Source organism: Taudactylus pleione, unplaced genomic scaffold (genome assembly GCF_031769625.1).
Source record: "Taudactylus pleione unplaced genomic scaffold, aTauple2 ptg000755l, whole genome shotgun sequence".
Taxonomy (NCBI): Eukaryota; Metazoa; Chordata; class Amphibia; order Anura; family Myobatrachidae; genus Taudactylus; species Taudactylus pleione.
Window position 1 is genome coordinate 2,814,419 of NW_028285157.1, and position 23,518 is coordinate 2,837,936.

At 44.3% G+C, this 23,518-nt stretch overlaps 1 protein-coding gene across 3 annotated transcripts in view; it reads left to right on the forward strand.

Moving 5' to 3' along the window:
• Positions 1-20,560: 20,560 nt before the first annotated feature.
• Positions 20,561-23,518, forward strand: part of KCNC4 (potassium voltage-gated channel subfamily C member 4) — a 66,515-nt gene continuing 63,557 nt past the window's right edge. For all 3 annotated transcript variants that reach the window (XM_088457296.1, XM_088457297.1, XM_088457298.1), the window contains exon 1: positions 20,561-22,083. In XM_088457296.1, the coding sequence (XP_088313422.1) occupies positions 21,475-22,083 (609 nt within the window). In that variant the 5' untranslated portion in view covers positions 20,561-21,474. The remainder of the gene's footprint in view (positions 22,084-23,518) is intronic.

The window sequence follows — 23,518 nt, forward strand, 5'->3', positions numbered from 1 at the left end:
TCTACTCTGCCACAATACAGCATACTGGTAGAACCAGCCGCTCCCTGGCGTCTGAGTGGAATTGGCCTCTACATCACGGCTCTCTCTGTAACACTGTGCCGATCAGTCACTACAACTGTCTTACTACATTTAGACCGTATCAGCCACATGGCGGCGTTGGACTACCCTCTGTGCTCCATTGAGACTGTCCCAGTCGCATCACAGCTGTTTAGTCATAGTACAGTACAAAGACTCTCAAGACTGTCTCAGTCGCAATTTGGCCACAAGGTCGCATCACTGCCAAGTGCTTACCAGCCCTCTAAGTATCCGGTAGGAGCTGGTTTCTTTTTTGTGCAGAAGAAAGACTGGTCACTTCGACCATGTATTGACTAATGGGAATTAAATAAAATTACCATAAAGAACTCTTATCCATTACTATTAATTTCTGTCCTTTTTGACCAACTTTGTGAAGTATCCTTCTTCTCCAAAATTGATCTGTGAGGAGCCTATAACCTGATCCAAATTAAGTAGGGAGATGAGTGGAAGACGGCCTTCAATACTCATTCTGGCCACTATGAGTACCTAGTCATGCCTTTTGGTCTTTCCAATGCCCCAGCTGTCTTTCAAGATCTTATAAATGATGTGTTGAGGGAGTTCCTTGGAGTTTATACCATTGTTTATCTGGACGATATTCTCATCTATTCTAAATTCCTGGAACAACATGTGAGACAGGTGTTACAGAGACTCCAGGAGAATGTTTGTATGTAACAAACTAGAGTAGTGTGAATTTGAGGTGAAGGAGGTCTCCTTTTTGGGATATGTCATCTCTTCCCAGGGTTTCTCTATGGACCCTAGTAAAGTGAATGCCGTCTTGGATTGGGTCCAACCTTCCACACTAAAAGCCAGCCAAAGCTTTCTGGGTTTTGCAAACTATTATTGTAGATTTATCAAATCCTTTTCCTCCATTGTCGCACCTATTGTGGAACTGACAGCTGACTAAAAAAGGGGCAGATACAGCAAACTGGCCTGTCAAGGTGGTACAGACCTTTAATTCACTGAAGTCCACTTTCACCACTGTCCTTCGTCATCCTAATCCGGATCTTCCATTTGTTGTTGAGGTGGATGTTTCCAAAGTTGGTGTGGGCACTATTTTGTCTCAAAAGAACCTCCGGGACAACAAGTTGAATTCATGTGCCCTCTCATGTAAATTTGCTACTGCTGAAAGAAATTATGATGTCGGCAATCGGGAGCTGTTGGCCATCAAGTGGGCATTTGAAGACTGGAGGCACTGCTTGGAAGGAGCTAAACATCTGATCACAGTCTTGACCAACCATGAGAACTTGTCACATATTGAAACTGCTAAGAGATTAAATTCTAGACAAGCATGTTGGGCTCTATTCTTCAGTTATTTTAATTACATTATTTCTTTCAGGCCCGACTCCAGTAATCTCAAGGCAGATGCTCTTTCACAAAGTTTTCAACCCATTCAACCTACTACACCTTCTGAAGAGGCCATCATTCCGACTTCCCATATTCATTTGGCTTTGACCAGGAATTTAGTTGATACTCTCCATTCCTGTCAGTCTGAAGCTCCAGCTGGAAGCTCCAGCTGGAAAGCCGCGTGGATTACTTTTTGTCCCTGAGAAGTTTCGCAAAGCTGTTCTGATGGACTTCCATTCTTCTAAAGCTAGTGGTCACCCAGGCATCTCCAAAATGGCTGAACTACTCTCCCACTCCGTATGGTGGTAATCTTTATTTCAGGTTGTTCATGAATTCGTCATGGCCTGTGATGTTTGTGCCCATAATAAATCTCCTTGTACTGCTCCTTCTCGTCTCCTTCTTCCTCTCTCAACTCCGACCTTGGACTCATATTGCAATGGATTTTATTATCTATCTACCTTCTTATTCTTGCTGCTCAGTCATTTGGACTACTGTTGATCGCTTCAGTAAAATGGCTCATTTTATTCCACTCTCCAAACTGCCTTCTGCCAAAGAATTATCTGTTTTGTTCATTCAACATATTTTCCGACTTCATGGATTACCTGTGAACATTGTTTCAGATCGAGGTACTCAATTTATCGCTCGTTTTTGGAAAATCTTTTGTTCTTCTCTTGGCATCAGCCTCAGTTCGTCTTCCAGATATCATCCTGCAACCAATGGACAGACAAAGCGGGTCAATCAATCCCTGGAGCAGTATCTCCAATGTTTTATCTCCAAATATCAGAATGATTGGGTTTCCCATTTACCATTGGCATAATTTGCTTTCAATAACTATTGTCATTCATCTTCTACCATTTCTCCATTTTTCTGCAATTCCGGACAGCATCCTAGAGTTAATTCTTTTGAAACTGATTCTGGAAGAACTTCTTCTTTCATGCCAGCCTCCAGGCTCTGTTCTGTTTGAAGAAAGCTTGTCAGTGTCATCTCAAAGCATCTTTTTGCTCCAAGGCATTGGCTGACAGACACCTCAAGCCATGCAGAAGGTTGGAGATATGGCTTGACTGTCCTTAAAGAACATCAATAGTTGCCAGTGTTCACAGAAGCTGGGTCCTTGATTCATTGGTCCATTCAGAATCATCTCTCAGATCAATTCTGTTGCCTTTCGGCTGAAGTTACCCAACACACTCAAGATTAACAATACATTCCATTGCTCTCTACTCAAAGCATTTTTTCCTTCTGCTAGATTCAGTTCCAGACATCCAGTTAGACCTTCCCCTGTTCTCATCCAGGGTCATCAAGAATTCATTGTTGAAAGATTTTTGGATTCTAGGTTTTCACGAGGATGTTTACAATTTTTGGTTCACTGGAATGTGTACAGGCCAGAGGAACGTTCCTGGCTCTTTGATAGATCATTACATGCTCCTGCCTTGAAAAGAAATTTTTTGAGAATTTCCCTTATAAGCCTTGCTCTAGGGGTTGCTTAACCCCTCATCAAGGGGGGGAGGGTTACTGTAACAAGCCACTGCTGCATCTTGTCTGACAATAGTATTCCGGGTGGCTCTCTCAGGCCCGTTGCTAGGAGACAAGGATTCCGGGCTGCTACTTCGTGAGGCCCTTCTACCTGGCTGCTTCATCATCTCTGCCTTGTCCTGATTTGATCCCTCTCCTTTTTACCTCTTTGGATTCTCTGCTCAGGTGCCGGCTATAGCGTCCTGTACGTATTTCCGGTTCTGGTGTTTGGAATCTATCCTCATGTTGTGTTCTTGCTTCTCCTGTTCAGTCTGTATTCATCTGTATCAGCTGCACTGCAGCATCTGAGTGAATCCATCTCTACACCACGGCAGTCTCCGCTGCACTGCGCATTCAGTCTACTCTGCCACAATACAGCATACTGGTAGAACCAGCTGCACCCTGGTGTGCGAGGGGACTTGGCCTCTATATCACAGCTATCTCTGTAACACTGCGCCAATCAATCACTACAACTGTCTTACTACATTTAGACAGTATCAGCCACATGGCAGCGTTGGACTACCCTCTGTGCTCCATTGAGGGTGTCCCAGCTGCATCACAGCTATTTAATCATAGCTCAGTACAAAGACTCTACCAACTGTCTCAGTCGCAACTTGGCCATATGGTCGCAACTCTGCCAAGTGCTTACCAGCCCTCAAGGCTGCAACTCAGCCACAAGGCTACATCCCTGCCAAGTGCTTTCCAGCCCTCAAGGCTGCAACTTGGCCATAAGGCTACATCCCTGCCAAGTATCCACCAGACCTCAGGGCTCCAATTAGATCATTTATAATACATCTCAAACCTTGTACACATCAGCATTCAAGGCTGCGACTCAGCCAAAGGTCTGCACCTCAAACCTTGTACACATTAGCACTCAAGGCTGCAACTCACCCATAGGTCTGCATATCAAACAGCAGATCTTTTATGATGGCATGCCTAAAGACTGCTTCCCTTCCCAGTTCTTTCAGCTTCTTTGTGCTCCTCATTTCTGAATTACTAACCATTATACTTTCACATCACAGTGAATCTACTCAGGGATTCATAACAAGGAGGCACAAGAACACAAGTACACTGGTATGAGCCTATACTCTGGCACTATCTAGTGCTCAGAGATACTTTATATTGGGAGGAGCTACAAAACTTGTGATAAACGTGGCCTACGGCTGGCGCGCCTGTCCCTTAAATTAATTAAATTTTACATAAAGCAGCGTGCGTGTCCCTATGGGAGCCGCAGCTCTCTGTGCACTGATGCCACTGAAGGAGCAAACCGGGAGTGAGGACACCAGCAGCGGACTCTTGGGACTCCCCTTCTGCTGGCGGCCTGGACTTCAGCTCTGCCGGACCTGCTAAGTAACAGCCAATAGGCTACAGTGGCTAATGCAATCTTCAGGTGCTTTCAGGGGATTTGCATCAAATTTTTAATAATAAATAGGTCTGTTAGGGCACCATTTAACAAGGAGACATAATGTCTTTAGCATTCACATGATTGAGCAACAGCCTTTCCGGCTTCAGCAAAGCCTTCCAGGCAGGGGTGTATCTAGGGATCCAAGCGCCCCTGGCAATGTAATGTACTGGTGCCCCCCTACCCCCCTTTTGCAGTGCCCCCAGTAGTAATCCCCCCTATGCTGCATTGCTCTCAGTAGTAGCCCCCCTATACAGTGCCCGCAGTAGTAATCCCCCCTATGCTGCATTGACCCAGTAGAAGTCCCCCCTATACAGTGCCAATAGTAGTAGACCCCAGTAGTAGTCCCCTATACAGTGCCCCCAGTAATAATGCCCAGTAGTAGTCCCCCCTATACAGTGCCTCCAGTAATAGTAGCCAGTAGTAGTCCCCCCTATACAGTGCTTCCAGTAATAGTACCCAGTAGTAGTCCCCCTATACAGTGCCCCCAGTAGTAGTCCCCCCTATACATTGCCCCCAGTAGTAGCCCCCATAAACAGTGCCCCCTGTAGTAGTCCCCTATACAGTGCTCCCAGTAGTGGCCAACCCCCATAAATTGCCCCCAGTAGTGGCCACCTCAATACAGTAACGGGCACCCCCCATAAAGTGCCCCAGTAGTGGACACCCCCTATTTCAGTGCCCCCCCTGTAGTGCCAGGCTTACACACACACAAAGAACAAAAAAGAAATTCAAATTACCTGGTCCCCGCTCCTGCCGCGACAGCCGCTGTCCGAGTCCCAGCCCGCTCTTCTCCTGCATGGGAGAGACGTCATGACGTATGACGTCTCTCCCATCACATGCTGCGGGGGGAGCCGGAACACAGAGCTCATGAGTGAGCTCCAGCCAGCTCCCTCCACGGACGATGCAGCAGCTAATGAGAGTCTATCTGACAATCATTGGATGGCTGCTATTACAAACAGCCGCCGGTGGCGGCTGTCTGTTTGTAAACTGTGTAGGGCAGACCGCTCTCACTGCGGTCTGCCCTACACTTGTGGGGCCGAGGGACTTGTCCACCCCTTGGCTACTGGTGGCACTGCCGGGCGGCGCCCCCCCTTTGGTCGGCGCCCCTGGCGAGTGTCATCCTGGCCAATGGGTAGATACGCCCCTGCTTCCAGGCATTGAAAGTGTTATGCACATGCACAGACTGGCCATCATGCATGACACAAAAGCCTGCTGCTGGCAACGATAGGCTGGCAGCAACAGCATGGAGGATGCCTTCAACTAGGGGGACATCACTAGACCTCCCGGGGGGGGGGGTAAGTAATGTTGACTACCAATAGCATATTCATTAGTATCACTACGGTACTTAATGAAATATGCTGCTGGTAATAAAAAATATTTTGAAATGGGGCCCCTGTATCTGGCTAGAAGGGGGCTTGGAATGGCACCTGGGAGCCAGTATTGCTGCTGCAGTGCCGCCCATAGCATACTTTGTGCCTGATTCAGAGACAGACGTAATACCGATATCTATGCAGACCGATCAAATGTTTGCTAATGTGCATGCGTGAATGCCACACTGCGTACGTGCAATGATTATTTTGCGACTATGTTTGTACAGAGAAACCATTCACAAAGTGAGTGACAGGTAGTCAGCATTTGGAGGTGGCAACAGGGGGGTGGGTAGAATGATGTAGGTTGTGTCTGAACGTTTAAACGCACTTTCATAGGCCTGGATAAATTAGTCAATGCGATATGTTGTGCAGCATGAGAGCTCTCTGCCTTACTTGCTACGTGTCTGGCTGCTGTACATCAATGATACCAATGTTTACGCTGTAGCATGTCATCTGATGGATATGAGAATGCAGCAGTGGGCTTCCCTATGCTTGGCTGTGCTATGGAAGGCTTAAGCTTATATTAGCAACTGTGATCAGAGAGAGAATGCAGTTGCAATTGCATTACCATCCGTCTCTGAATTAGGTCCTTTGGTTGCTACAGGCAGACACCCTGCAGTGTGTACAGCTGCCTGGAGTGTCTAGAAGATGCTCTGGGCACTGCTGCACAGGGCACTGTTAAGCCCTGTTACAGTCCTAAGAACCATGGGCCTAATTCAGTAATTACGTATGCAGTCTCACTCTGAAGATATGCTAATCCACTGTGATCGCTATGACGTCGCAGCACAACATAAGAACGCCCACCTTACCCTACACACATTTGTAATCCTTAGCAAGACTACGAAAGCATCAATAACATTGCAGCGAAAGGCACACTTGCACAAGCTCTAACCTTACTCAGAAATGGCTGCATGTGGCGTTGCAATGGATCATTTATGCACGCCCATGCAACGGGGTTCAAACGCACTGGGATGTCACCGACCACCTCCCCATCACCACTCCCAAAAAGTGTTTCCTGTCAATCACTCTGTCACTGCGATCCCGATCGCAGTAGAGTGTTCGCGCACGTGCACTGAGATGCATACACATGTGCAGAACGCAACAATTGTCCGGTTGCGTGCATAATCGCAGTTGCGATCAGTAGCTGATCAGGCTCCATGCTAGGTGGTTAGTGGTTCCTTGAAATGCACTGGACAATCTGTGAAACTAACCCGCCACCTACCAGGAGCTTGCACCCAAGTTTGGGTGAGGTTGGATGGTTGTGGACTCCCAGTAAAAAGAATTAGTGATAGCAAGTTGACAAGTATTTTATTGAACAATAGGACCGGTTCTAAGAGGAGGATAATAGCCCAGGAGGGGATACCAGCATTAAAGATACTTCAGATATGCAAAATTGTATCTAATATACGCTGAATATATATTGAATTTTTTATTATTGGAGATTTCTAAAATACTACACTATCAGTGCCCTCTTGGTGTGTGTGTTGAATGGTGTAGCTACCATGGGTGCAGGGAGTGCAGTTGCTATGGAGCCCGGAGTACCTACAGGGCCCATCTCATCTACTCAGCCCATTGTGCGCCAGCGACCGGTCGCCTTTATTAGTCTGCAAGCTGTACAGAAGTGGCCACAGCACTGGCCGCACAATTAAAATTTAAACCAGCTGATCCCGATGATTAAAGCCCTCCCTCAGCCCACTCTGAGCCCTGGTGATTTCCACTATGTCAACATGAGGCGGTGCTGCACAGGGCTGATGTGAAAATTTACAGGGTTGGGGTGGAGCTACATGGGGAGGGATAGAACTACACAGGGTGCCACTGGACGGATGCCATAGCCAGGTGTGTGTGAATATGTGTTAAGAACTGTTGTCACTTTGGTCCTGGCAGCAAAATTTTTGTTAGTCACAAGCAGATGATCTATTCATCATCCTGGGCTAGGTGACCTCAGATAATTAAGTATCCGACTCTCTGCAAATTGCGGCAGTCAGAGAACTATCAGAGCAATTCAGTATTGCACTGGTGCGGAAACAGCTGCTCCGAAAAACAGCTCTCCCCCGATCCCAAACACTGCTACCAACTTAAGAATACAGCATAATAAAGATTCATAAACTAAAACTAATTATGATATTCAATATTTATAGTCTTTTTTTTTACTTACTATGGAAGCAAGGGTGTGCATTGGGAATGATGCAAATAGAGTCCATGGTTTAATGGATGCCATTTCCCATAACTTTCCCTACCTTTGTTTGGATCTTCCTTCCGACTGGCTGTAGACGCACTTTCTTGCTGGAGGAGTCTTCATATGCAGCCACGGCACTGATGGATGATATCAAGAACTTAGCGGTGATGCCGGCTAGTATTGCCGGTTCCCTTCTGCTCCCTTGTGCTTTGTAAATTATCACTATTCCACTCTCCAATGCATTTCATGCAGGTAAGGGTGCTTTTCAAGGATGGATGGACTGCTTCCACTTGTAACTTATATACTGAAATTTATTAGAAAAACATAAAACCCGGAAACCGGAAGTGTTCCCAGAATTTGCACCAAGCACATGTTTTGAGTGAAAAACTCTTTTAGACAATGTTTTAAATATTTAAGAAAAATTATAAAAAAATGTTTTTGTTTATTATGTTGATATAGTAAAAACTTGTAATATATAGATAATTAATGTTTATATTATGGAAATAAGGGCTCAATTTATCAACAAAGCATAAACCCTTTTGCACTGTATTGGTTTCATATTATTCATTTGATTTTTGCAAGCCACACAATTCTTGCAAAAATTAAATCCCTTTCTACGTTTGCTGATTTTTAAAATTGGTAGGAAACTTTTTGTTAGGTGTTGCTTGAGTTTTTTTGCTCTCCTATATATTATTTTCGGTTCTTCAGGCAGAATTTTCCTCATGTTGTCATCCAGTTTGAGTACATGCCAATGGCATCAGGATATTCTCAATTTCTTTGTGGTTGCTGGTGAATTGTGTAATAAAGAGAGTTTCTGTGGAAACTTGTTCTTGATTTGTTTCTTTGTATTTGATTAAGTCCTTTCTGTTAAGTTGTGAAATTTTCTCAATTCTTTTTGTAGGACTTTTTCTTTATACCCTTTTTCAAGAAACTTATTTTTCATATTTGTACTCTGTTCTAAAAATGTTAAGTCTTCAGTACAGTTCCATCTCAAACAACTAAATTGGCCTCCTGGGATATTCCCAATCCACTTTATATAATGGTTACTGAATTTTGGTAATATGTTATTTCCATTTACTTCATTTATATGGGTTCTGGCTTGCAATTGGCTATTCTTAATGACAATTTCCAAGTCCAGGGAGATGACTTGGTCTACGCTATACGTGGTGGTAAACTCTAGATTCAGGCTATTGCCATTCATGTGTAGAATTTATTTTTCTAGTTCTTCTTCAGTCTGTCCCAGATAAAAAAGTAATCATCTATTTATTTCCGCCAACATATAATGTTGTTCAAAAAAGTGTTGTTTGTCCAAATATCCTGATCTTCCCACGATGCCACGAACAGATTAGCATAACTGTGACAGAAGGATGTCCCCATTGTGGTCCCTTTCTCTTGAATAAAGGACTCCCCATCATACCAGAAGAAATTATGTCTGAGGATAGATAAAATCAATTTTGACCATGATGAAATTAATTTATGCATTTGAAATCTTTGTCTTTATAGATAAAAAATGTTGTGTGGCCTTGCATCCGTCATTGTGTTTTATCACCGTATATAGGACTTTATATCACTTGTGCATAGCGTATAGGTTCCCTTCCATTCTATATCTTCCAAAATTTGTAAGATATTAATTGAAAATTTTCTATTGTGAAACAAGTGGTTATGGGTCTTCCCTGTGGTTTATCTTTGTTTTAGTGGATTTTTGGTAGGTGCTAGAATGTTGGGATTCTTGTTTGATCTGTATTAATATAATCAAAATCCTTTTTAGTCAAAATTCTGTAAGTAATCCTTCTTCAAGTTGTTTTTTTAGCTGTTCCTGAAAATCTTTAGTTGTATCTTTCCTTAATTTGATGTATGTAAGGTTTTTAGCTTAATTTTCGTAGTCTTCTCTATTTAATAACACAACCTTTGTCTGCAGGTTTAATTGCGATGGTATGGTCTACCTTCAGATCTTTTAATGCTCTTTTCTCTCCTTTAGTAAAAATATAAGGAATTTTAATTTTGTCTGGGAGTTTTGATATATCCTCTTCTACTAGATGTTGGAATGTTGTTAAATGTGCACTTTTAATATGAGTCAGGTAAAATCTGGAGGGTGGTTTATAACCTTTGTGCACATATTCTGTTGGTATTGATTTTGTTTCTCTTATCTTGGATGCCTTCAAATAAACTTTGTAATACATACTTTTCTAATGAACATTTGTGTGTCTATATATAAATCAAATTTGTTTACACCTGATCAGGGAGCAAATTTGAGTTGTTTTGTTAGTACACTATTCTGGTCTTCAGTAAGTACTTTATTGCTGAGATTAAAAATAGTTTCCTTTCTGTTGTTTTCTTCCATGATTTTGTTTATCTGTTGGTTCTTCCTCCTTTTTCCCTCCTCGAGTTCCCCTCTTTCGAAGGACCTATTGTTTCTTCTTTTGTTCTGTGTTGCCTGTTTGTGATCCGGTGGTTTTTCAGTTCTCCAGATTACATCTAAAAAATCTTCTGCATCTTCTCCAATGTCACTTTCCAATTCTTCTTCATAATTCCTTTTCTGTAATTTTTTCTGTGCCTAGTGTCTGTTCCCTTTTCTCCTCTTTTGTCTCTTCAGTTCCCCATTTGTATGATTGTTTAATCATCTTATATGGGTTTGTTTCTTGATATGAGAAATTCCGCTAGTTATACCATTGGTAATTCCTTTGTTCTCTTCCTCACAATTCCTCTTTTTATATTTATTTTCCATTTTAGATACTGGATATCTCTTCTCATTCTCCATTTTCTGTAATTTTTCTTTTTCATCTAGATCTCTTAAGAACTTTTGTTTTTTCTGCTGAAATATGTTATCTTCTAACTTTGCTATTTTCTTTTTGTCATCTCCATTACATTTTTGTAGTCTTCCATTGAATGTAACGGTTCAAATTTCTTCTCAGGGGGTGTGACTAGTCACTGCACTGGTCACACCCCCTGTGATTTGTACAATAGGCCTTTTATAAATTTCAGCTCCAGGCTCATAAAGACCTTAATCTGGCACTGGCTCTGATTTGTCTCTCAGAACTAACTTTTTTTTTTTCCAGCTGGAGTTCAGACTGCTTTTCTGACTGTTTGTCAAACAGCAACTTGATAAATTTCATACTTTGAACAAATAATATGTAACAAATATAAACAATTAGAACAGAGGATGCCTAATGTGATGCTTTTTCAGCAGTTTGACCTCTATTAAATTGGGGTGGTTTGAAAAGTGCTAGAAAAATTGCTATTTCACAAAACCACACTATTGTCAATTTCCCCCATAACGTCTTTATTTAATATGCCAGCTTTGTGTGCTTGAATGTTTTTAATATACTGTACAGGTTGAATTGTATTTTCACATATATTGTGTGCATCCATATATAAAATATAGGTCAATGTCTGCTTTTTACAATGCATTTGGACATGGAAAAGACAAGTACTTTCCAAGAAGAAAACTGCTCTGCCGACCTTACTAACCTGGGTAAAAAAAACCTTAAGGGTTGATAGCTTAATCATGCAAAATTAAATATCATATTTGCATGTGGAAGTAAAACTGGGCACATTGATAATGCAGCTCCCTGTATTATAAGATGTGATGACCAACTCAGGCCCCAAACCCTTGTGTTTCTCATAAAATGGTTGCATTTGAAAAAATATAGGCTGAAATTGCAGGTTCACTACAGGAGGAGCACTTTTGGAAATGACTCAAATTTACTATATCTCTTCTTTGTTCTCTTTGCATTATGTCTAGATTTTCTCAGCTTATTAGTGTGGAATCAGGTCAGTAGGCACATTTTCTTCCAACCTTATGTCAAATTTTCTTTCTTAATTCTCCATTGTGGCACTTTCTTCCACTTTTATAGGATATAGTTTTGTCATGGTTTCAGAGTCTTTTGAGGATCTAGTTTATTTGGATTTTAAAATATTCATGTTTATTCCCTTGTATTTGTTTCCTCGAGCCCACTTCGCTTTCCAGTTCTAAGATCTGGTCCTCATCCACATGAGCTGCATTTTACCAGATCCTCATTCCCTAAATAGCAGTCTAATAATTTCCCCTAGCTTAGATCTCACTGACACAAAAACATTTATCTTTAATCTCTAACATTCTACACTCCGACTGAGGTCTGCCATTTACATAATGGGCGCAGCGAAGCCCATACATACTTGTGTCCCTGGGGAAAACCATTAATATGTTCTTGCCTCTGCTCTAGGTAGCACCCATTCTACTTGGCAGCACCAAATCCATTACATTCCAGAGATTTTGTGACAGTGATCATAATTCATATATTAAAGGCTAAAGAATGAATATAGCATTGGTTACTGCTGTCATTTTTAATCTTTTTTTAACAAGCTAGCAGACACGGAAATTTAATTTTGAGGGGCAACTAGAGTAGTATTCTTCACAACAATCTTGATAAGTTACAAAACTTTAAATTCCTTGAGGCTCATTTCCAAATATGACTCTCGTGGAAATATATAACGGGAAAAATGTCCAATAGACAGGACTTACTTTTTCTTCTCCATTAAACAATTAGTCAATGGATTGATTTAAACTTAACTGTTGTCACTGAGATACATGTTGCTGTTGAGATCTAGTAACTCTATACATAAAAGCATTTCATCCGATGTGTAGGCCAACACAACTACTTCATTTTGGCTCTCCACATATCATTATAAACTGTATGGATTGTTAGGACCCTCACACCCAGATATATAAACTCCCCTGCTATAGTAAAAAAACAGGCCTTAGGGTGTGTACACACTACAACAATATCTGCACGATTTGTAATTTCCAGGCAAGTTGGAATGAAAAACTGTGCATAATGTGCAGACTATGCACAATTGCACGCTCCCGCGGGTCGTACACGACACAATACCTTTTGTTTGGACTGCTGCACAACCAATCAGAAGATATCGTGTATGAGGTGGTGCAGTTTAATGAAGGACGGCAAAAGATATCGTTCCGTCGTTCATTAAAGTTCGCAGTGTGTATGGACAATTATGGATGGTCCGGGACGAAGGGAATTCGCCCCGACCATAGTCCCGATTGCCCGTCATATGAGTGTGTACCCTACCATATTCTTTACCTAACTTTCAAACTGTGCATTAACAGAAGACTTTCCTACTAATTTGCACAGGTCCAAATATAATTCTCTTTTCCTCTTTTATTCATTTTCAGACCTGTTTTTTTTTTTTCATTAGAGTAACTGCAGGATCATGGGGATGGCTGCATGGTCAAAACAATTCGTAATTAGTGAATGATTTTTTTTAGTAAAAAAAAAAAAGTGCATAGCTGTAATACATGAGAAAGCAATGAAGTAACATGCCCTGTTTTTATAGCATGAAAGAGAACATGATGTTATGTGACAATATAATGTAAACTTAGATACTGTATGTACACTTCACAGTACAATGCATTTCTACATACTTTGCTTAGGACATATTTTTGCTTTAGGAAAAAGGGATATTGAATAGAAGTAAAATAGTTATTCCATAGAAAAAAACCTTATGGTTTCACATGACACCATCCAACGTCATTCCCTACCATCCAAGTGGGCATGGAGGGGGAATAAATCCATGTGGCGAGCGAAGCGAGCCACCGTGCCCGCAGCATGGCGAGCACATCAAGCCCGCAAGGGGCCGAATAGTATTTCCTGGTTATGCTACTTATGTAGTGTAACCAGGGGGCCGCAAAGATACGGAAGTACCACATATATATATATATATATATACATACTTATACACACATATATTTATATATATATATATATATATATACATTACATATATATATATAATATATGTCCACAATGATAGCATACCCCCGTGCTCCACTAAGTCATCTACTGTGCCTCAGACAGCCCTCCTCCCACACACATAACACCCAGCAACCTACTGTACTTGTTGTCCCTGTCTGTAAACAGGTCCGTGGAGAGCCGGTGCGGGTCACTGGGAAGGGGGCGTGACCTAATTGCGGTAGGCGTGGCCACGCCCCCTTAGGGGGAAAAACAGGATTTTTGCAGCATAGTGCACACGTCATGTCCCCGGCTCCAAGCAGTATGAATGCAGGTAACCTGAGCAGATCACTCAGGGTGCCCGCCTGTGTACAGTGGCTGTGTGTTACGGGGGGAGATCACCCTGATAACCCCCCCTGGATCTGCCACTGCTCTGGGAACATTCCTTTCCATTACATATGCACCTTAATGCCCCGAGTAGTAGTGCCCCTCTTGCAATGCCCACTGTAGTAGTGCCACTTATGCAATATCCCCAGTAGCATTTCCCCTTTTAGTAGTGCCCTTTATACAGTGCCCCCAGTAGTGCACCCTTATACAGTGCCTCCAGTAGTGCAACAATATACAGTGGCCCTTATGAAGTACCCCTAGTAGTGCACCCTTATACTGTGCCCCCCAATGCAGTGCCCCTTATACGGCCCCCCTATGCATTGCCCCTTATACAGTCCCCCTATGCAGTGCCCCCAGTAGTGTCCCTTATACAGTGCCCCCAGTATGCAGTGCCCCCAGTAGTGGTCCCTCTTATCAAGGCCCCCAGTAGTGCCCCTTATACAGTACCTCCAGTATGCAGTGGCCCCAGTAGTGGTACCTCTTATGCAGGCCCCCAGTAGTGCCTCTTTTACAGTACCCCCAGTAGTGGTCCCCCTTATGCAGGCCCCCAGTAGCGGTACCCCTTATGCAGGCCCCCAGTAGTGCCCCTTATACAGTGCCCCCCAGTAGTGATCCCCCCTATGCAGTGCCCCAGTAGTGGTCCACCTTATGCAGGCCCCCAGTAGTGCCCCTTATACAGTACCCCCGGTAGTGGTCCCCCTTATGCAGGCCCCCAGTAGTGCCCCTTATACAGTGCCCCCAGTAGTGATACCCCCTATGCAGTGCCTCCAGTAGTGATTCCCCCCCTATGCAGTGCCTCCGTAGCGGTCCTCCATATTCAGTACCCCGGCCAGTAGTGCAAAACAGACAAAGACATGACATACACTCACTGACTTACCTGAATCCCCACTCCTGCCATGCCCGCTGCTGTCTGCTCCTCCGTTCTCCTGCTCGGTCCCGCTCTGTACTATGAGAGAGACGTCATGACGTCTCTCCCATCGCCCACTGCAGGAGCCAGAAGGCGGAGCTCTTGAGTGAGCTCCAGCCTGGCTCTGGCAGTGGGTGCAGCAGCCAATGAGAGTCTGTCTGACTCTCATTGGCTGCTGAAACACACACATCGCTGCAACGTTGGCAGCGATGTGTGTGTAACTGTGTAGTACGGACCGCACTCAGGGTCTCATTCAGACCCGCTCGTGAGCGCAGAACGCTCGCAAGTGGGACGATGGTACCCAAATGCGCATGCGCACAATGGAGGTAGCTCTGTCGTGCGCATGCGTGAGACCCGGATAGCGACAGCCAAGCTGTCGCTCCGGGTCTCGCACCAAAGGGGGCATGCTGTCGATGGTGACTGACAGCACGCCCCCTTTGGTGGGCGTGCCGGGGGCGTGGCTGCCAGACGGAGGCGTTCCCTTGGGAACGCCTACCGTCTGGGTCCGGCCCCACTGACATCACTAGTGATGTCAGTGGGAGTGATTTTGGCTCTGATAGAGCCAAAATCACTCCAGGGCTTGCAGCAGCGAGACCCTACCGCAGGGTTTCGTCGCAAGCCCGATGGTCGCGATGGTCTTGACCATCGCGACCATCACATGGACGCTCACATAAGCTGTGGGTGGTAACCCACAGCTATGCGAGCATCCAAAAGGCCGCTCCAAATTTAACTAGGACGGCCCTGATTCAGAGTGACCGCTCTGGTCAGAGCGTCCGGCTCTGAATCAGGGCCTCACTGCAGTCTGCACTACACTGAGTGACTAGGGCGGCCCTGCCCTAGTTACGCCACTGTCAAGGGGAGCTACTGTAGCACAAATTGCTGAAAAAGTTAATGCTGACTATAACAGAAAAGTGTCAGAACACAGAGCCTGATTCAAAGCTGGACGCTATTTGCGCTCGCTTGTTCAGAAAAAGCGGCCAGCTATTTCAATTGAGTGCTCGCTCTTTGCGGTCTGTTGACGCCTCTATGTCTGAGCGAGCGAACGAAACATGCGCTCGCTATTTTGTAAAGACGCCCCCTGGCCGCTCGCATCCTACATCATCTCAGCTATTTATTTGATTAATCGAGTACATCGAAAGGCATCTGAACTGCTCGCAGTGCTTGTGGTTGGATTTTCCTACCGCAATCATGCGAACAGTTTAGGCTAAGAAACAACCAAGTGACGTGGTCGATGACGCTGCTTTGTTAATTATGCACACCCTTAAAACGCCCGTTTGGCACGCCTGCGTTCGGATCACCACTCCCCGTTTTCAAGCACCTTCCCCTGTTACCACCCACAAACGCCTCATCCTGTCACTCAAATTAGCAGGCACTCGCTATTTTGCGAGTGCTCGATTTACGACCGCAATGACTGGTTGGCGCATGCGCATTACGACCCATACGCATGCGCAGATGTGCGAACATCGCTCGGAGCAAAAGAGCGGCCGCTTACGAGCGGCTCTGAATCAGGCCCACAGTGTATTGCAGCTTACAGTGCACTTACAATGAGCATGTGAGTGTCAGAACTGTACCCTGGAGCAATAAAAGAAGGTGGCCTGGTCTGATAAATCATGTTTTCTTTTACATCATGTGAGCAGCCTGGTGCGTCATTTACCTGGGGAAGAGTTGGCACAAGGATGCATTCTAGGAAGAAGGCAAGCCAGTGGAGGTACTGTGATGCTGTGAGCAATGTTCTGCTGGAAAACCTTGGGTCCTGGCATTCATGTGGTTGTTACTTTGACACGTACACCTATCTAAACATTGTTGCAGACCAAATACATCACTTCATGGTAACGTTATTCCCTGATGGCAAGGAATGTAGTTATGAGACCTGTGACCGCAAGGCCGCCGGTCTCAATACCGACATCGGAATCACGGCAAGACACTTAAGATAGGCATCGAAATACCTACGTCTATCTTAATTCAGACACCGGAACGTCGAGGTAGCTAGCTCTAACGAGGTAACTCCGGGGCGCCCTTAGCATTAGCCACGGGGGGGGGGGGGGTGTAGGTTTAGGGAGTCTAGCAGGGTTAGGTTTGGTGTGGGGGGAGATTAGGGTTAGGCACCCCTAGCGGGGAAGGGTTAGGCAACCCGGGGGGAGGTTAGGGTTAGGCACCCCTCCCGGGGGGGTTAGGTTTAGGGAGTGATAAGAGGGGGTTAGCGTTAGGCACCCATGGGGGGAGGTTAGGGTTAGGCACCACTAAGGGAGGATTAGGGTTAGGGAGGGGAAAGGGGTTGGGATAGAGTGCTTATCTGCCCTGTCGGGATCTTCTTCCTTCGGGCTGCCGGCGTCGGAATATGAAGTGGTGGCCATTCAGCCGCCGGGACTTCACGCCCTTTTCGATGGCAGTATCCTCTTTCAGCAGATTAATGTGCACTGCCACACTGAAAAAATTGGTGAGGAATAGTTTGAAGAATATAACAAAGAGTTCAAGGTGTTAACTTGGACTCCAAATTCCTCAGATCTCAATCCAATTGAGCATCTGTGGGATGTGCTGGGAAAACAAGTCTGAGCCATGGTGGCCCCACCCTGCAATTTACAGGACATAAAGAATCTTCTGCTAACGTTTAGTACCAGATACCACAGGACACCTTCAGAGGTCTTGTGGAGTCCATGGGGCCCATTTATCATTGTATATTTGCGGCTATAACCATTTTTGGGGTTAACCGCAAATATTAAGTTTTCCCCAGATGTATGAAGGAGGGACTGCAGCAGGTATATCCGATAGCTGCTGCGATCCCTCCATTCCCGCTGGCAGCCACATCCCCCACAGGTTTCTATGGGGAATGCGATGCTGCCAAATTTACCAACACATGGAATGCGATGCATTTTGGATATCTGAAAATGGCATTAGCCGCTGTAGCCTATGGGCTACACTTCGCATAATTAGCTTGGAGAAGGTTTCTCCAGAACCCTCCCCCAGCAATGGTGGCTGTGCATGTGCAGTCAGTGTGACTACGTATGCGCAGTATCCCCGGCAGCTATTCGGGCACATCTCAGGGATGGGCTCTTTTCAGACCCCTGTCCCTGCGTGTGCCGAAAGATACATTCCGGTGCTAGGATCGCATCTTGCAATGAAATCATAGGCAGTAATGTAATGCCCAGATCGCATTGCAATCATTAATAAATGGGGCCCCATGCCTCGATGGGTCAGAGCTGTTTTGGGGGCACATAGGGGACCTACACAATATTAGGCATGTGGTTTTTAAAGTTATGGCTGATCAGTGTATATTTCTAATTTGCAAACAGCCCCTACCTTGTTATGTATTATCTTTTCCTTAGTATGGCTGGATGCCTGTAGAATGACTCATGATTAGCCTTAACACAAAGAGCTGTCACTCTATCATTGTGGTACTGAAAAAAAAACAGTTATTTGATTTTATTCCATGAGCCTTGACTTAAATGATTTATTTTAATGCTGATGTTATTGTACTGTATAATTCCATGTACACAGGAGCATAACTGCTCAGAGTCCATAAACCGCCTACCCCATCTGTGTCACTCCTGTTTGTCTGCCCCACCCCTTAAAGAATGTAAGCTCTTTCGAGCAGGGCCCTCCATAGGCAAACGCAGGGGGGGTTTCCCTCGGCCTGGAAACCCCCTCCCTAGCCCACACCTTGACTACAATAGAAATAGTAATATAATAGAATTTTACAAGTGCTGCATGTTGTTGTCATTATCACAAATGAAATAATTAGCACCACCTGTGGATCTTTTAACATATATCAGCTAGTAATAAATAACCTGTGCACCAACTAGGAGATCTGGAAAACATTCACTATTAGGGATGCACTGCTATAGAGCCCAATATGTACATATATGTCTAGGGCAGTGCTAGGTTGCTCCCAGACTCCTGGACTTGTTCTAATACTCTGGAATGGTGCCCACATCTAAAATAAAAACATTCAGCTTAGGCAAGATGGCCCTACTGTCGCATCTAATGGCTTATTGTGATCGCTAGTCCTGTACATGCTGGAATTATGACGCACAATACACTTTGTATGACGCTTATTAAAGCTGGTTAAGTACTAATTCTGCCCTCTTCATGGACTGCCCACACTCACTCTAAAATCACGCATTTGGAAACCCCCCTCTAGAAATCCTGTGTTTGCCACTGCCCTCTACCCTCTTGTGCTTCTTCCTACTGTAATTTCATTTATCTCTTATGGTGCATACACACGATCAGATTTTTCCTTCAGATATGAACGATAACGATTTAAAAACCGTTCAGTCGTTCATATCTGAAGGAAAATCGTTCATATCTGACATGCCTGAACGATGGACGATCAACGATGCGCGTTCCCGTTTGTCAGATAACGATATCTGACATCTGATGTGTTTGCAGTCAGACTTGGACGATTCCATTTATTTTTAATGCAGTCAAAAATCGTTCAATCGTTCAAATCGTTCAAATCGTTCAAAACTTTGGTCAAATCGTTCAAATCGTTTAATCGTTCAATCGTTCATCTGACAAATCTGACAAGTCTGACAAATCTGACCGTGTGTACGCTCCATTAAGCTGCATACACACACAACGATTTTGTTACCAACGATTTTATGAACGATTTTCTGTCAGATTTTTTAAAGTGTAATGAACGATTTTTTTGAACTACAAACGATTTTTATATATTAACTTAATGAAAATCGTTGAGTTGACAAGTCTGACTGAACTACAAACGTGAACGCGCATGAACGATAATCGTTCATCGTTTGACTCAGAAAGTGAACGATTTTTTAAACGATTATCGTTAAACAATATCGTTTAATGATAATCGTTCAAAAAATCGTTGTGTGTGTGTATGCAGCTGTACTCCCCACTAGGGCAACTAATGGAGCATACACACGATTAGATTTGTCAGATATGTCAGATGAACGATTTGAACGATTTTTACCAAAGATTTGAACGATTTTTGACTGCATTAAAATGAATGGAATTGTCCAAGTCTGACTGCAAACACATCAGATGTCAGATGTCTGACCATCGGGAACGCGCATCGTTCAAATCGTTCATCTGACAGATCTGGCAGATATGTCAGATTTTCCTTCAGATATGAACGACTGAACGATTTTTAAATTGTTATCGTTCAGATCTGAAGGAAAAATCTGACCGTGTGTATGCGCCATAACACTTGGCTGATTATGTGGGTGTAAAGGTCGCTAATATAACAATGTTTATTATACATGTCCGTGTCCTGCATTGTAAGCCACTGGTTACTCTTTTGTTTATGTACTATGTAATGCCCTGCGGAACACTTGTGGCACCATATAAATAAATAATGATAATAATAAACATTATCTTAAAGTCCTGTACATGATCACTTTAAAAATGTAAGTAACTTGAATTTCCTATTTTAAATATTCACTTATAAGGCCCTGACACGTTTGACAATAATGCATCTATTTGCACATATTGGATTGTCTGCATTATTCTTGTGGTCCTCCATCGCCAAGGGAACAGGTTGTGTTTATATACACGCCTGCCAGCAGCTAGTCTGGAAGCATGAGAGAGATGTATGATAGGAGACAGGAAAGCCTTAGCCATCCACAGAGTGGGAAAGGGTTACAGAGAGAATAGACTGCCTCCACCTGCTGGATTGTGATCTGAGCATAGCTAGGGCAGACAACAGCATCGCTCTCCTAATTCAGGGAGTGACGCCTCTTCATTAGCTCCCAGCTCAAATTACCCAGGAAGGGTGACATTGACAGGACAGCGCAGGAACCATTGCTACAGGGGACGGACCGGCATTCACACTGCACAACAGCTGCTGCTTGAGTTATTTATTAGATGATGCACACATCTGCTGCGAATGCATAATGATCTAACTAACTTATATCCGTATCTCAGTACTACTGTCGTGCACAAGGAGCAATAGCAGCCTAGCGGTAACCAGCAGCGCAGGCAGCCTCCTGTGAGACGTATTTGTCTTTGCCTGGTAGTTGAACCAATTGTTGATCCAGCAGAGACCAGAGACGTGTGTTTCCAACATATGCAACTTCCATCCTGTGCAATACCTGCGGTGGTGGTGAGGTAAAAGTGGAAGGAGGAGGAGCAGGGGGCCTACGCACTGCCTGGGAGGAGACAGGTCCTAATATTTGTGTGGGAAGAATTCCTAAACTGCATAGAAGAGAAAGAGCTTGCTTAGTACATAAAGAATAAGCATTGCTCCCTCCCTGCCTAAACATCGCAAGCTTCCTGCCAGCCCGTATGTGTGCCCAGCTCGGTGTCAGTACCTGTGCCACAGCCTCAGCATAGTAGAGGTACCAGCAGCACCTGGGCAGCCAGGGAAGTGCTTGTTGTTACCGTGGCCGTGCATGTTATCACTGGCAGTGGTGACTGAACCAATTCTCCAATTGCTGGAGACAATTCGTCCTCATCATCAGAGTCACTCCCATCCCCAGCGCCGTGCCTTCTCTGCAGCTCTCTCCTCAGCTCTCACCTGTTGGAAGGTCGCTTTGGGGTCCTTGCCGTCTCATACCCCAGGCAGTCTCTCTGGAGAATCCTGAGACTGTCTCAAGGGGTCTAGCCCGGAGAAATCTATGATTAGTTCGGTGTGTGTTTCATCTTACCGAGGACGAAAGTCTGGGAACAAACCACCCTCCAAAACATGTCTGAAGGAAGAGATGGCCAAGGGGGAAGACTCTGGCAAGATCACCATCAATGTGGGGGGCACCCGGCATGAGACCTATAAGAGCACCCTGAGGACGCTGCCTGGTACTCGGCTGGCATGGCTGGCGGACCCCGATACCTCCAGTAACTTGGATGTTGACTCGCAGCAGAATGAATTTTTCTTTGACCGACATCCCGGTATCTTCTCCTATGTCCTCAATTACTACCGCACTGGTAAGCTGCACTGCCCGGCGGACATCTGCGGACCCCTCTTTGAGGAGGAGTTGGCATTTTGGGGCATCGATGAGACAGACGTGGAGCCCTGCTGCTGGATGACCTACCGCCAACACCGGGACGCAGAGGAGGCTCTGGATATTTTTGAAAATGTAGAACCCGAGGACGGGGATGAAGAGAAGGATTCCACGCCGGAGCTACTCTGCATAGATGAGAGGCCGGACAGGTCCAGAGGTCGCTGGAAGCGATGCCAGGCTCGAATCTGGGCTCTCTTTGAAGACCCATATTCATCTAAAGCTGCCAGAGTGAGTACCCACCACTAAACCCACACTAATAAAATTTATTTTACAACTTCTGTCCTATATTGTAATCATAGCTATGTATGACCAAGGTTGGGTATAATAGATCGACATTCAAATTTTGACACTGTATAGGTCGACACCAATTGGTCGACAGTCAATAGGTCGACAGGTACAAAAGGTCGAATTGGATGTAGACTGACAGGTATAAAAGGTCGACATGGTCAAAAGGTCAACATGGGAATGGTTGACATAAAAATGGTCGACATTTTTTTTTTCTAACCCTAATCTTCACCCTAAACTTAACCCTCCCCTTGGTGCCTAACTCTGTCACTATTAGTGCCTAACCCTAACCGTCAGGGTAAGTGCCTAACCTGAACCCTCCGATAAGTGGCTAACCGTCAGGGTAAGTGCCTAACCTGAACCCTCCGATAAGTGTCTAAGCCTAACCCTAAAAAACAAAAAAAATGTGTTGACCATTTTTGTGTCAACATTTTGTGCCTGTCGACCTAAACCCATGTCAACCTTTTGTGCGTCAACCTTTTGTACCTGGCTACCTTTTTTTGTGGCTAGTACCCGATAATAAGGATTCCTCATAGTTGCAATTCGTAGCAATAAGGAATCCTTATTCACCTAAATTAATTATTTAATAAATAGGCCCCTTAGCCACCCCACGCATTCGGGCAGAAACTTTTTCTTAAAATAAGCATCTTATTCGCATCACTAATGCGACAAAACAATGCAAGGGCTAAATAGTGACGCTGCCATTTGTGTAGCGTCTGTGTGTGACTCGCTAATCTGGTTATAAAGGCAAAAGACAGAGTTCCGATATGAGTGACCCGTAACATGTCTTGTTATGCTTTCTCTGCAACTTTATACCAATTCCTTTGTGCCACAAGAAATACTCTAGTATTCCTGGTACATAGTTAGCGACTTGGTATGCGGCTATGATGGAAATAAGATGCAAAATTCAGAAAAGAGTAGAAATCGCTACCCTTCGTGGAGTGTGTAAGTAGCGCCAAACATCTCATGCAAAAACACTAGTTGAATGAGGACACAGCTGTACAAATGAGGGTAAGGGTACATTACAGAGGATCAATTCCTTTTAGGGTCTCAATTTACTTTTTGTAAAAAACATGAACAGAGTTTTGGTTTGTAGACTATTGCCCTATGTCAATTACTGTAGCGCTCAACAGAAACATACTAATGACATTTACAAAGCAGATTAACTTCGATTCCTTCTTTCCTATCCGCAATTCTTAAGAGACCTGGATTCCCAGATATATTTTCTTTTTACCAAAACAGTTCCCACCCATGCGCACAGATTCCCACCTGAGAGCATAGTGTGAGTGTACTGATATAATGTAACTAGTGCTGCGATAGTTTCTATTCAGGCAAAAAAGAGTAAATTAGTTCTTAGGTTTCTCACTGGGGGTTGGCT